Below are 16,002 nucleotides of genomic sequence, written 5' to 3'. Positions count from 1 at the left end.
CTCACTCTAAAGATCACTTTAGTCTACACCATTAGCCACCATTCCTTGTAATTCAGTCCTGAAGGAAATGACACTCCCCAACTTTCCGATAGCCACATAAGGCAGTCAGGCATAACTGAATCACAAACTTTCATCTCTTGGGAGAAAGAAGCTACAGAGAATGTCTTGTCTACATAAGCCAGAACAGGCTTATATTAACCTCTCTGAACAAAAAGTCAACAAAGCTGCCAGGCTGGATTTGAGGCTAGTCTTTGAACCGTACTTGTTTATCTGGCTAAAATTAAAAAGTTGTCATGATATTATAACTGCAAATTCATTTGAGTTCGTTTGCTTTTGTTTCCAAGATTTTAATTAGCTTATATGGCCGAGAAATTTCCAGAGATCCGTAAGAAAAGCTTTGCTTTTATGTTTGTCCAATACTTTCCTGTTTGGTGCACATCCAGTGATTCTTTGTTCACCCAAAGGGATGTTTTCTCTGATAATTTTCTTTCTAGAGCTTATATGACCATTACAGGCAATTACTGTACAATATCTTTACTCGGTCTATTAAACCTGACACTGAAATAGTTTATGAAAGAAAAACAAGAATTTAAGAAGTCAGAACTGCCTCACCAATTAAAAATGGAGGAAGGAATTATAAATCTAAAACCCAATTAAAAGTTGAATGCACAGCAGGAATACAATAAGCTCCCGTTTTTATCTTCAACTGAAAATAAAAAAAGGCTTAACATTTCAGAATACACTATTTTAGTATTAGTTTCATTCATCCACTAATATGAGGGAACATGGAAGCGCAAATAAATATTAAAAGCTGAGTTGAGTTTTAAAAGTTCTGTTTCTCTAGGTTGTGTTACCATGAATCCTGGCTAGGAAAAGAAAATCATACCCAAAGTGAAATTTTTAAGAGGCAATCATTTTTGAAAAACTGCTTATGAGTTTTTGACATGTAAATTGGGTCGTGGTCCTGTTTTTTTTTTTTCTTTTTTGTGAGAGAAAAAGTTAATTTGAAGTACTGAAAATAATGGGAGCATTGGCAAGCCCATTTCCACCTAGTTTTGAAATTTGAAGTCTAACTACAGACTGTTTCAGGTTCATGTCCAATTACCACCTTTTCCAAAAAAAATAAATTAAAAACTTAACTGCAACAGTGTAATCTTCAACAAATATGAGGTGTTTCAATTTATATCAACTGTAATATTCCATAATATACTAATTTATAATCTATACTAATATACTACTATCTATACTACACTGTAGTATAGATCTATAAAAACTATACTTATATATAACCTTTATTTTTTGTTTGAAATTGTGTAAGTATTCTATGTAAGTTACACGTCAGTTTGCCTGCACCCTGGCATACAATCTAAGTAACAACGTAAGTCTTGCTTAACAGAGGTGTTTTTATTGCCACTAATGTATTCAAGGGATACAACTAACAGACCATCAGCATTAGGGGATCTTGAACCTTTATTTTCCTGTTATTTTCCACAGAGAAAGAAAGATACATTAGATTTTTTCAGAACAGCTACGTGAAAATCAGTTTCTCCTCAGAAACTGAGATGTTCCCGTTTATGCTTCAGTTTGTTTAAAAAAAATAGATAACCATTCACTTTAACATCAATAGAAACGTTGTTTGTTTTTATTCTTTCCCATTTTCTCTGTTTTAGGGAATAGCAGACAAATGAGCCCTAAAATTACAGAAACCACACCCCGTGCGCTCCCCTCTGGCACTGGGTGCCGACGGCCCACGGTCACCTGGTGGCAACCATTGAGGGCAGGGCCACAGGTGTTCCGTGCCTGCTGCCCCATGTCAGTTGCCCCATGTGCAGAAGCGGGTCTCGCCTCAGTGCCCTGTGCTGCCTCTGGAGCTGCCCTGGCCAGGGACTGGATTCTCCTCTGGCCCTTGTAGCCCTGCTCTGCGTCTCCCAAGGGAGCAGGGCGCTGACCTGAGGCTGCTTCCAGAGGTGGCTGCTTCCCCCAAAGGTGGGAGGAAGCCACGGCCTAGAAAGGTGTGCTACTACAGAGACTGCCCTGCTTGCCCATCACTGAGTTCCCTTGCTCTCATTGTTTCTCTGGGGAAGGATTCCCCGGAGAGGGACGGCACCATGCTGCTTCACCTGCAGCACAGCCTCCTGCCTGCAGCACCACTGACCACGGCCCTTTCCTCAGTAGGGTAGCAGCACCCAACACTGTTCCTTGGCTGCTTCTCCCCCTGGCAGGGGGAACACAGAGTTGTGTTCCTTCAAGAGAGCACATTTTGGCTTGGAGAAAAGTCCCCCTCCCCCATGCATGCTGCTGGGGCTCAGCTGGCAGCTGTGAGGAAGCCAGAGACCTCAAAAGAAGGTCATGCTCCTACAGAAATAGATTAAAACCAAGTATTTTTCTTAAATTTAAAAAAAAAAAAAAAAAAAAAAAAAAAAGGAAATTCCAGAAAGTCAAGCATACTCACATCAGCTCCTGGCTCTCCAGGCAGGCCAGGGGATCCTGCCTTGCCTGCATCCCCATCCGGACCCTTCAGAATTTAGAAGGAGAGTTATGCATATTTAATCTACGGAAGCAGAAACAAAACTTTTTACATCTCTTCTTGAGAAGCAAATGCAAAGTAGCTGAAATCACTTACCGGTGGACCTGGGGGGCCATTAGGACCTCTCTCTCCCTAACAAGAGGCAAAAGGAAAGGTATTAAACTTACAGGGACCTTTCATGGTCCCTCATGAGAAACACTGATTTGCAGATTATTGGGAATAATCTCAAACTGATTCTCTTTGTAGAGAATGAATATAAACCCACATGATCTCTATTATAGACTACCAAGAATAATCACTCAAAGTTCTGACAGGAATTGAAGGAAAATATATAGTAGCTGCTATCATGAATAATGCCACAAATACTTAGCAGGCTTTATTAAGAATGATACTAGGTAATTCCTTTTGAGATTAGAATTATAAAATCCTTACACCCCATTTAAGGCAAATAATCACAGCATATGACCATAATTACATAAAATAAATCCTATAATTTAGTCCTATAATTTTTATATCAGAGAGAATCTGAAAGGCTACCTCTTCCCCTCTCTCCATCCCAGTTTGCTAAAAAATATGAGACCTGTCAGTTCCAGTGTAGATCTCCAGACAAATTCAAATTCCTTGGGGTCGAGCGCTGACAGTGAGGACAATGCAGGTACAGCTCGAGGCATCACCTATTTTCTAGGCAGGTCACGGGAAATACTTACATCAATGCCATCGATACCAGGAACTCCTGGTGGCCCTGGCGGACCCGGGGGGCCTGGTGGACCAGGGAGACCTCTCTGACAAGGAATAAAAAGAGGAGCAATTAGATCCTGGTAAACCTGTGAGAGCCAGTCAGGGGGGACCAGCACAACGAGAGAGGCTTCTTTGGCTTAGTCAGGGGGTCACAGCAGCAATGGGGGTCTGTGTCAGGACTCACAGGCCCTTTCCCTTCTCAGCTTTTGTGGTGATGGCCAGCAATGCTCCCCTCACAGGCAGAAGGGGGGTGAGGTGTTAAACCGCATCCTCGAGCCTGGCTGCCCCTGCAGTCCTTCACAGGTCTGGGGCAAGGCACCAGCAGCTCGACTCCCCTGACCCAGCTGTGTGCTGATGGCAGGGCAGCAGGAATAAAAACAGTGAACTCTGCAAACCAAGCACTGAAACTCACCGAGTTATTCTAATTACTCAGAGAGCATAAAGCAGACAGTCTTCCTGAGAGTTCATGCTAAAGAAGAAAATTTAAAGCAGCCCTTTCCCTACTTCAGGGGCAGGTTCAGCAGCTCCCCCTGTTTCCGCAGGATTACATTAGCATCCACAGCGGCTCCTTCTGCAAGCACCAGGCTCCCAGGGGAGAGGCAGGAGGCGCTGCCTGTGTGTGGAAGCTAAGAGAAAGGCTTTTACGGGCCTCCGTCCCTATAATGGGGGTCTCTGTTCTCCTCGCTGCCAGCTCCAGCCCCCACAAAGGCGCTCTGTGAGCGGGAGGCCAGCCTGGGGCCCTGCTCCCCACAGCACTGCTGCTCCGGCCGCCTTTCCTCCCCACACCAGTCTTTCCAGAAATAACCCAGCCCGTGGTATTTGTAGGTGGAGGAGAAAAGGGTCAAAAGCCCTTCAGCGGGTCAGTGCCTGGGCATGACGGAAAGCAGCCTTCAGCCTCTCTTCACCCAGACCCCTTCCCTTCCCACAACACCGTCCCTTCCCTCACACTTACCTCAATCACCGTCTGGCTTATCTGCAAGGGAGAAAAACAGGGACAAAGTCAGAGGAAACTTACTTGAGCCAGGCAGAGGCAAATAATCTGCAGGAAGAGCCCCTGAGGCAGGGGGCCCAGCACAGCCCAGGCCATGGTGGGAAGCACCCTGCTCGGGTGCCACAAGGCACCAAAACCCCAAACACGTCCCTGCAGCCAAAAGGTGAGCCCAGCTGCAGGCACCCCTCACTGCTGGTTATTAAATGCCTCGGAGAGGGGGGTCGTGGGGATTGGAGGAGAGCTGAAGGCTGGGAAGGAGAGGATTGAATGACAGCAGCTCCTTTAACCCTTTGCCCTGCTTGCTGTTGCTTTGGGCACCTTCCCTCATCCCCCACCAAGCTTTTCCCTCCCTAAGGCTGCCTGGGAATCTACAAGGAGGTGGCAAAAATCTCCCCTCGCTGCAAGACACAGCTTTCAAAAGTCTCTGGCATGAGCAGCGAGTGAAGAAGAAAAGAAAGGAAGGCATGGAAGAGTTAAAATGAGGCTGCTGCTCATGGGGGGCTGGGTTTCTAAAGGCACCAAATTTCACACAGGTATGGTGAAAATAGACATCTCTGGACACAGAGGGGGAAAAACGAGGCTCCTGTGGGCTGGACAGACTTGGTGGCAGCCTGGCTGTGCAGTGCCAGGCTGGGAATGCCGCTCACCCGGGCCGGGAGCTCGCCACAGCCTTCTCGCTGGGGTCGCAGGGGGTCGCAGTGAATCACCATCCACTGGATGTCAAACTGGTGGGGAAGACAAAACAACATTAAATCAGTCTAGGGGGACACACTTGACAAGGTTTTAATAGGATGAGCACTGGTCAGCTAATGATGTGTTTTGAAAGGCAGGTAGATGCAATTCAGCACAAACCACTGGCGTGGTCTGGCTCAGCCTCTGGGGCTTACTCCAGAGCAGATCGCCACCCTGCATCCCTCCAGCCCCGAAATCTGAAGACATTTTATAGAGGAGGCGTAAACCTGCTGAGGGATTTAAAGAAGAGGTGAGATCCATCATTTATTTGTAAAGATGTTCTTATGAGCTCAGGCATTTATCTCATATTATGTTATAGTGGTGGTTTTATTAAAAGACACACAGTCCCCAGAAGATTTTCTCTGACTGGATGGTTAAGTCTATGAGGAGTGATAGGTCTGAGGGCAGAAACAGATGGTTCAAGTGTGAGGGCTTCAGAAAACTGGATTGTATGTACAGTAACAACACTCTGCAATTGTTATGTATATCTGTGAAATTTCACATCTTCTTTGAATTTTTATATGGCATTGGAAAATGACACAAGTTTAAGACAATCTCTTCTCAGAGACTGCCACCAAGTCTCTCTTGATGAGCATACGTGGATAAAAAATACATATCTTCTGCTAATAGTTATCAAATAACTCAAATACACAGCTTCACAGGTGTTATCATCTGATTTATAATGCATCAAGAGGGATTTTAAGTACCAAAAGCATATTGCACTGTGCATAGTTATTATTTTCAAGTTTTAAAGTCTTGGATTGTTTTCACTTTCTGTCATATATAGTACCAGCTTGGTTTATGACCCACTAATGAGTGGTTTACCTGGGGGAAAAGAAAGATTTTTTGTTGTTGTTGCAACATAGAGTCCTGGTATAGAAAAGACTGTGATTTGTTTTTCTGAGAAACTGAAATAAAAGTGGGAGCAGCCAGGGGCTTTCATTTATTATTTTTCCACTTCTCTCAATCTTTCTTCTTATTCTATAGAGCTAAAGCAGCTTCCCACCATCTCTCCCACAACATAATGTCTTAGTGCTTCCTGGCTGCCTCCTGCGCTCCCTCTAAGATATCTCTTTGCTTTCTTCAATCCCAGCCTGTGACTGATGCAGAAAGCAGACTGTCACTGAGATGCTTTCCTCTCCTGACACCTTCCTTACATAGACTTAGTTTCATGCTGACTGCTGTAGCTGAAAAAGGCTTTGAGTCTGAAGTCCTTTAAGATCTCTGCAAGACACCCACATGTCCACAAGTTTCTTTTTTGTTATTCCTTTCACCTTCACCACTTCTCTGCTGCCACTCCTGAACTCCTTGCTATCACATCTCTGCTGTTCTATTTAGCACAGCCATTCCAGTTTCCAGAGTGCTGCGAACAGCACAAAGGAGGCAGTAGTTTCTTTTACCTACAGTGTTATCTGACACCACTATCTGTGAGTCAATTCTTCACCTCCTTTATCCAGTTCTCATTTTAAAACCTTTTCCAGTCCTTCATAATAGACAACTGAACGACATAATAGACATATAAAAGAATTGAACGTATACTATAATTTCATACTAATAGGCAGCAATACAATGATAAAAATAAGAGGTTAGCTGGAATCTGAAGATGATGAATCATAAAAAGGCATAAAAATGAGACCAAATGACCCCCAGATAATAATTTACTTCATACCATACCACTAGATGCTGAGTCTGCATTATTCACCCTTGAATATTTCAAGGGTGAATATTTCACCCTTCAATTTGCAGGGGCAGAGAGGTCCATAATGCCTCTAAAGCAGTGCTTATAATCTATTTCTGATTTAAATAATAACCTGTTTCTGATTTAAGTGGGGTAGGTGTGGTTCTAAGTGACATCTTTTTCTTCTCCATTTAGTCTGTTTAATGTTAAAGTAAAATGATATTGAGTATCATTTAATAATATTAAAATTAAAAAGTAATCCATTAACTAGCCACAAAATACTAGAATTAAGATTGCCTGTAAACACTTCCTCTGTGTGTAATCTGAAACTGTGATTCCACACTTCTTCCCTCAGAACTTTTGCCTCATTCGCCAGACCAAAGAAGCATGGCTGTGGAAATGATTCACATACTGCAGAAACTGGAAGTTTGGAAGTGAATATGGCAAAGTGTGATAGAAAAAGAAAGGATGGCTTTGTGACAAAGGCAGACATGCCACTGTGGATTGTACTCCTGCTTTTGTCTCATAATTCTTACATAGTGTTAACAAATTATTTATATCAAAATAGCCATTCTTCATTATAGCATTCTTCATTACAGGAGGAAAGGTTAGTTGCTTGAACTGAAGTTTCTGGTATGGGTTATGCAAAAAGGCTGATCAGTAACTACTGTAACTGAAATCAATAGTCCTGAGATGTATTTTCAACTTATAAAGTGCTACAAAATTTGCAAACACTCTGAAAAACTACTTTTAAAGAATACTACCAGCAGCTAGTACCTGCATCACCACATTGTTTTGTTCTGCTTTTTTAATATATAGATAATCTTTGCCTCTTTGTGTGCGTGTGTGTGTGGCAGGGGGGTTGTCTTCAGATTTTTTTGGCTTCTGCACTAAGGTAAGAAAGATGTGAGATGAGAAAATGCTAATTGCTGGGTTGGCCTAGACTTTGATGAATGACTCTCCCAGTGCCAATACCCAAGTCTCAGGAGAATACTACTAGCAAATGCATCTACATTTTTAAGTTTGAACCAAGTTTTTCAACTTTGTACAAAATCAATATTAAAACAGAAACATTATTAATGAGATTGTAAAATGGGACAACTTGCTACAGTAGAAACTTAACTTGCTGAGCCAGAAGATCCTTTTAATGTCTCATATGCTTCCTTCCAACATTCTTGAATGGCCAAAGAGAAAACTGATCACTTTGTTTTGTTCAAGAAGGAGTTTGAATGGTAAACATTAAGTAAAGCCTGGTACTCTCATGAGATTAATAAACAAACAGAAATAAGTCTTAATAAAAGAGGCAGGCATCACATGCAGAATAAAATACTTAGCATTGTTTACAAAACACTGTGCCACAATGAGAATGTGAAAGCAGTTGTAGTATTTTGAATACGCAGTTTTAATTTGACATATCTTAGTTCACAGTTGCTTGGTCAGTCAGCACTAATTTATTTATTTATTTTTAACTATGGTTTCTTGGTAATTATTTTGCTTTGGGCTTTTTTAGGATCTAAAGGATGCCACCATTTTGAAGATGTCTGGAGTAGATGTTCTCTAAAAGCAGTACAAGGTGTTATTAAGGATGAAATACAAGCACAACGTTCTCAGAAATGAACCTTGGATAAACCAAGGATAATAATAAAGCAGAGTTATTAAAATTTAATCTTTTAAGACCCATAGGTGGTTAAGACCCATAGGTCAATAGCCTTGACATCCATTTTCCAAAATTCTCATGGGATTTCAGTTTCATTTTAAATTATTAACTCATATATAATTGGATTGGTTATGTCTGTCAGTTCACTGTTTTGCCCTCTTCAGTTTTATGGAAATGCCCATAAATGCCCACAGTTTTGCACATCTCAGTAGTAGAGCTATGCAATTCACTTGTCTTATAGTTGGCTTTAGATGGGGGATATGAAGGTTTAGTAAATCTAAGTGAGACCTAAATATCTAGAGTACTACTTTCAGTATAGCAGCATAAGCCGATGGCGAAGCATTTAACAGTACCATAGACTTTAAGAGAAATTGTGACATTCCTCTGGGGGTAAATCAGAGCATGTCTGCAGCTGCCTTCTGGACGAGCTGGCTCCCTGTGCCCTGCTGGGTTACTGCTGCCTCAGGGATGATTCAAAGAAAAACAGTACTTTGGGGGAATTACAGTTCAGCTAATTGATTTTCAGGTGGAGGTTTTGCTGTTTTTCATCAGTGATATCTGTTTGTTCTAAGGGAAGTCTGCTATCAACTGTTTGCACATTTGTTCTTAAGCGACCAGAAATAAGCTACATCTATTTAAACATATCTTATCCTGAGAGATTTCACAGAGTGAAAAAAAAAAAAAAATTTTTTTTACAATACATGGATATAATCTGTGCAATAGTGTAAATTAATCCTTGTTCAACAAATATTGATAAGCAGTTTCCTCTTATATGTTAGAAGTTAGGTAGTAGTCAACAGCATTAAATGTCAATTAAATAATGATGTAGGATCACTTCCAGCAAAGTGTTTAGTGACCGTTATAAGAACATCAGGGTAGTGCCTCTGAAATCACAGAAACTAAGGCAATTTACATCATCTCACAGCAGTTAATGTTTGAGCAGTAGGAAATGAATGCCCTTACCTTTTCTTAACAAATACAGGATTCAAGAGGTAAGTTCTTTTTCAGTTTTGAACTGATGATATATCTTGTATTACTTAGAGTTTATAGTCGATTATTTGAATTACTTTTAGATAAAAAGAACTATTTTCTTTTTTATCTAAGAAAAGATAAAATGCAGTTGTAAACCTGTATAAAAATTTGCCCTCTATAAAACATTCCAGAAATCCTGGGATAAATCTTTGTAAACACTCAAAGGCAAGCCAGAGTTTCTAATGGAACTCTATTACTCTCAGAAGCAATCACAGTAACAACAAGTCATAAAGAATCTCTTTTAAAATGACATGTATTATAGTGTACGTGTAAGAAGTTGACCTATTCTGCAAGATAAATGGATCACTCATGGAATACTGAATAAATATATAAATAAATAAAAAGAGGAAAATCAGGAAACATAACTTACGTCCTTTAAAAATTGTAACACTGGAAGTCATATACTTTAACAATGCTTGAAAATAAATTAGAAATTGTGCATGGGACATATTAAATAACCAAGACTTCTGAGATGCTTAAACTGAGAATAGTCAAGCAAGTTATAGGATAAACCTAGAATGTACCTAACCATAGATTTATTTACTCCATTTAAAGAGAAACTAAATACACAGGCCAAAACACAAACTTGTGCCATATAAAAAGACATTTTAAAGTTTCTAGTCCATCATCTTGTGAGTTTTCTTTATCATAATTCCAGAGCATATGGCTTTCCTAAATCTACATTTTTATAGTATCAGGCAGGACCATCACCACTGACAGGTTTGACTTCAGAGTACAGGCCATGAACAAGCCACTTCTGTCTAGTGAGTCCTATGTTAAGCCCACAATGTTGTCGGAATTAAAGGATATTTTTTGATGTGCAGACTTGGTTTAAAAATTTAATGTGATGCTTACCTTCTTCCTTCCTTGGTAGTTTGTTCCAGCACTTTTTGTCAAAAAATGTGGAACATATTCCTCAGTTTTAAGGCCTACCTTATGCAAAAGATTTTATTTTTTTCACAAAATGCACTAAATATGTTTGAATATTTCCATAAACATTTTAAAGGGGTAAACAAATATTTTGCACAATAAATGGTGAATTATAAGTGAAAATACCATTTTGTCTTTTCATCCTTGAAGCTGTGTGACCCATACTTAACATTCCTCCAACCTCAAGGAGCTTCATACTAGTGCCTAATGCTGTAAGTGCTTAAGCATAGATGAGGCAGAAGTTAATGCTGGACACTCTTCCCTTACAAAATGTCTGAGGAGCCCAACCTATGCACTGCTCCTTGTTTGTATGCCTCACTGGAGGGGGGGGGGGGGGGGGGGGGGGGGGAAAAGCAGGTCTTCTGCAAAACACAGGGATGCAAAACAAACAAGCAAAAAAACATGGTTGAAGAGGAAGGAGGATAAAATTCTAATTTTCCTCTGCTGCTTTTCCCAACTTCTTTAATCTTAGCCAAAATCATTGGATCACAGAATGGTTTGGGTTGGAAGGGTCCATTAAAGATTATCTAGTCCAACTCCTCTGTCATAGGCAAGTACACTTTCCACCAGACCAGGTTGCCCAAAGCCCCATCCAACCTGGCCTTAAACACCTCCAGAGATGGGGCATCCACAGCTTCTCTGGGCAACCTGTGCCAGGGCCTCACCACCATCATCATGAAAATGCCTACCTAAAACCTAAATGTCCAATATAAGTCTACCCTCTTTCAGTTTGAAACCATTGCCCCTTGTACTGCCACTACAGGCCCTGGTTTAAAAAAAAAATAAATAAATAAATAATAAAATTTAAAAAAAAATCTCTGTCTTTCTTACAAGCCCCCTTTTATATATATTGAAAGGCCGCAATGAGGTCTCCCCAGAACCTTCTCTTCTCCAGGCTGAACAGCCCCAGCTCTCTCAACCTTTCTTCATAGGAGAGGTGCTCCAGCCCCTTGATCATCTTCGTGGCCCTCCTCTGGACTCATTCTAATACATCCATGTCCTTCTTGTGCTGGGGACCCCAGAGCTGAACTCAGCACTCCAGGTGGGGTCTCACGAGAGCAGAGCAGAGGGGGACAATCACCTCCCTCAACCTGCTGACCACACTTCTTTTGATGCAGCCCAGGATGCAGTTGGCTTTCTGGGCTACAGGTGTGCACTGCTGGCTCATGTCAAGCTTTTCATCCACCAGTACCCCAGTTCCTTCTCTGCAGGGCTGCCTTAATCAGTGTCATCCAGAGCACCAATGAAGAATGGGTAGAAATCCAAGTTCTTGCCAATGTCACCTTAATACCACATCTCTCTCCTAGTCTGTAGGCTGACACTTCCAGTCATTACTTCAACATGCAACAGAAACCCTCCTTGTTTTTAAAGGGGTGTCTGTGTGTCTAGCTTGAGGGCACGGTTTACTGTAGCACTGCATACTGGGTGCTATAATACATAATGCCTACATCCTTCTGTTCATTTAATCTAGATGTCTTTCCAAAGAAGAATATGATATTAGGGTAGAAGTTTTTTCATCCTAGGGTCATGCCTAGAATATGTAAACTTTTCAACACCCCATCCATCCATTCATCTACTCATATCCCTCAGAGCAGTCAGCAAAGCATGCAGCTAATACTAACGGTATCAACTCCAGCATTACTTCTGAATGAAATTTTCAAAGATCAGTTTTTGTTCTCAACAGAATTACTGTAACTTTTCACCTACTGATGTCTCCTAATCCACATCCATAGCAACATACCTAGGCAGCCAATTTCAGGCATCTGTGGCAGCTTTCTCTCACCATTTTTCAAGTAAATCTGTTTTCTATCTGGTGCAATAGAGTTGCCTATACATACAGAAGTGACAAAGTATGAGAGGATACTTTTCTTGTGACATTTGGCCTTTGAAGTTTATTCAATTTTGTCAAATAACATGAGATATAGTTAATGCAAGATTATATCTCACTTCACGCGTTTTACTTCAAAGCTGCTGCAAATCTGCTGTGTAGTAATATGAGAAATGTTTACAATATATTAAGCATGTAATTCTCTTTTTGCCATTCAAGTCATTTTAAAATTAATGCCCTATACCTCACTATTCATTTTATATGTTCTTAAGACACTTACAGAGGATCCTTGGAAAAGAAACAGGAAAATATATGGAATTTTGCAATTGCTTTCTGCATTTTTTTCAACAGTAACTATTATTTAACAGAAACTATTTCATTTTAATCTACAAAGTAAACGCAGAAAAAGCCTTTCCAAAGTCTTAAATGTCATTTAATGCTACCATGGGACAAAATTCTCCTATTATTCAGCATAAAGTGCAGTATGACTCATTAGCTGAAAAAACACTGCCTGAGAAAAACACTTTCACAGATGTCTAAAAGGCAAAATGCAGATGTGACAGCTACAAATTGTTTTCTGTCAGAAGTTATAGGTATGTCACTTTCTCTGTGTTTTATATTAATCACTCATCTTGGAAACTAAATCAGATAACCAAATAATAAAATCCGTTGGGTTTTTCAGATTCAGTTTTCTTGGTAGAAGGTCACAAAAGCATTCAATATTTTCTGTAGGCCAGCCCCAATGTTATTTTCTCCATCAAAACAACTCTCCCCAAAATATAGTAGCACGAAGAGGATATTTTTAGCATTAAATCCTCTAACAGGATATAAAATAGAATTTCATTGCCTAGTCTTGCTACACAGAATAAAGGAACCCTCTATAGTGAGTTTAGGTATCTAGTACAACGCACAAGGAAAGTTAATATCTAAGAAGCAGATTCACAGAAGTCAGGATATGGGAATGGGGTGTCCTGAGGCAGCCAGGAGAAGTATTGTGGAGCTGGGTGGGCTTTTTGTCTCAGCTCTGCTAGGCCCTTCACTTGGATTGGACCTGGACTCTGATGCTATACTTCCAGGATACAGGATAAGAAGTATGCATCCTATGGTGCCTATTAACAAGAACCCTCTTTAAGAATTAGCTGTCTACTCTGGGTCAGTCTTTTTGGGAAAAAAAAAAAAAATCAAGCTAATTAAAGAGAAAATGATGCTGTCAATAGGATCATACCAGGTAACACAATGATTGGAAGAGTTTCCTGAGGTATAAGATAGTGAAGATAAATGAAGATAAATCTCTGGTTTAGCACCAATTTGAACATGGTTCTCTTACTTCTTGTGTGAACATCAGAGTTGAGCAAATAAGGACCTCCATCAATCTCTTGCAGGAGATATTCCCTTTGTATTAACAATTTAAAATATTTATTCTGACAGAGACAGGACTAATTATCTCTTGCTGATGGTTGGTGCACACACAGGAGTGAAAGGTTCTTGCTCTCTTTGGTGTGAGTAGAGTCCCCAAGCTCATGTCCTGTGGTTTCCTTCTAGATCAAGCTCCACATATGATACAAACAAGGGAACACACAGTTGATATATCTGACAGCAGAATCCAGTGACAGAAGTGTGGGTGTCTAAAACATTTCACTATTGAAATTCAGACATAACCTGGGTGATCCCTTACCTTCCACAGGATATCTATATGTGCAAAATTTGAAAATCAAAGTTAGTACTTACCTGCCAAGTGGGTTATTTTCTGCCTTTTATGCCTTCAGAAAATATATGAAGATGCATTCCATGAAAAAGATTAAGTGTAAAGATCTTGTAAAACATTTTTTGTAGTAATATAAGATTTTGATACTTACCGGAACTGAAATTTGAGGATTATTTTTAAGCTTTCCAAGCACAGCGAAGCCATCAACACTGATTTTCCCTTTTGGTTTTATGTTTAGGGATTCTATTTTAATACAGTCGATAAAAAGTGTGACACTGCTTGTTTCCACACTTATCATAAGCTTGTGCCATTGGGAATCGAACAAGAAAGGCAAATGTAAAAATGATGCAGTATGGAGAGTTCCATCCACTCCTTTATAAGAAAACTCAACACTTTTCATTGGACCATTAAGATTCACTCCAACTTGTTCTTTTCCTGAAGAATCTTGAATCTGCCAAATAGTCCAGTATTTCTGAAGTGTGGGTCCACTCATCCGGAAAGTAGTAAGAAAGGAATATTCATCAGGCAATCCATTGGAATATATTGCACTGTGTAGGATCAAAATACAGTAAATTTTTTGTATTTGTTCTGAAAACCTCCACGTACCACAACAGAGTAATGAAAATCAGGTCCTCAGCAGAACCATACTTCAAACATTCTTTATCAGCACTCTTCCACCTGAAGAGTCCCAAAATGGTATATCTTTTTGAGTCATTACTGTCACTGATGGCAAAATAAACTGATTCAGAAATGTAGGTTCTACTTCCTCCGTTATGAAATATTTATGATAGCCCTTTTGAAGCGTAATGGATCAAGCAACAGCTGGCTAGTACTTTACACTTAGAAAATATATCCTACAATCATGCTGTTTCTAATATTAGACTTACAAAATCAACTTAGTGTGACTTTCAATTGACTAGGTAAATAGTGTACAACTGCTTTTATTTTTGAAGACATAAGAATGTCTTTTGCAAAGGCATTTTCCTGTTCAGCCTGACAATAACCACTTTGTTAATGTATTAGCTATCACTTCAGCAGTAATCATGCAACAGATCATTCACCGACAATCACGCGCACAGTAAGAACCTACATTAAAAATGCATTGTGTCCTGTGGCACTGAACCACGAGGCTACAAGTAGCAGGGGAAGATTTGCCACATATAAAATGTTTCTTTGTTTTGCTACTCCTATAACATGTGAGATTTGGAAACACAAACATGTACTACTGGCTGTATCACTGTTTCAAATAGTGATGCCATTTTTTAGCTCAAACGTGTCAGTGAAACCGGTAGAATATTTTTAAAAGATGCCTTTTCACATTCTATAAATGGTAAGATCGTAGTGCCAGAATTGAGTTGACATTGACACATTATTTTCCGCATATCCACATTTAAGAATTTCACAGACAAAAAATTGTATTTGACATTTGACTGTATGGAGACATGCAGAGTCACCAGCATTCATTAAAATAACTTCTCAGGCAAGCAGGCATTTTGAACAAAGATTATTTTTGAGTGGCAAATCTATCCTACCTCAGCAGGAATTTAGCCATTAGTGAACCTCCAGCCTTAGGCTGAGATAAAAAAGGGGAAAAAACGAGAAAACTAGTTCTTATTCTGTATCCTTGATGGCTTCTGAGTTGGTAAGAGAGTAGTACTTCACATTACTTAGTGGTGTTAATGTGTCCAAAGCTGTAGTACAATCATATTCCAGCAGGCGACGGCACAGTCTCACCAAGATTTCATAAGGACTGGGAAAGCCTGTCAGCAGCAGCAGCTTCACCTTAATAATAAACCACTGGAACTGCTAGCGTTTCTGCTCCTTCCCCGTGAGCCTGCAGTCTGATATGTACTTCAGCTGCAGGGAAAGCTGGTGTATGAGGAACAGGAACACTTGGCTGGAAGATTATCTCCTTGCACAAGGTGCAGAGATATACACAGGTGGGAGAGGGGGCTCCTTGCCAGCATCTTCAAGTTGTCTGCGGTTCGCTGTGACTCATTTTGCTGGTGACTGCAGATGCAGTAGTCTGTCCCAGCTGGCTTTGTTTGATAGGATTTTGTCTAGCTTGTCATGTTGTGTTTTGTTTTGTATCATGCCTTCTTAAATGCAAATGTCAGTGATGTGTGGACACTTTATCTTTCCTCATATTCTGAGCACTTTCCAGCGTTTACTGCTGCCCACAGT

At 40.2% G+C, this 16,002-nt stretch overlaps 1 protein-coding gene across 2 annotated transcripts in view; it reads right to left on the bottom strand.

Annotated features, from left to right (window-relative positions):
- Positions 1 to 16,002, bottom strand: part of COL9A1 (collagen type IX alpha 1 chain) — a 71,248-nt gene that overhangs the window by 47,002 nt on the left and 8,244 nt on the right. The window contains exons 5-10 of one of the 2 annotated variants that reach the window (XM_080584518.1): positions 13,970 to 14,366; positions 4,904 to 4,981; positions 4,218 to 4,238; positions 3,235 to 3,309; positions 2,624 to 2,659; positions 2,453 to 2,515 (exon numbers count right to left, since the gene is read on the bottom strand). In XM_080584518.1, the coding sequence (XP_080440644.1) occupies positions 2,453 to 2,515; positions 2,624 to 2,659; positions 3,235 to 3,309; positions 4,218 to 4,238; positions 4,904 to 4,981; positions 13,970 to 14,366 (670 nt within the window). Of the gene's footprint in view, positions 1 to 2,452; positions 2,516 to 2,623; positions 2,660 to 3,234; positions 3,310 to 4,217; positions 4,239 to 4,280; positions 4,467 to 4,903; positions 4,982 to 13,969; positions 14,367 to 16,002 lie in introns of those variants that run through there. The other variant, XM_080584519.1, reaches the window with a different exon arrangement.

This window comes from Anser brachyrhynchus (assembly GCF_964034855.1).
Source record: "Anser brachyrhynchus genome assembly, chromosome: 3".
NCBI classification, from domain to species: Eukaryota; Metazoa; Chordata; class Aves; order Anseriformes; family Anatidae; genus Anser; species Anser brachyrhynchus.
This window is presented reverse-complemented; position numbering and strand designations above follow the sequence as displayed.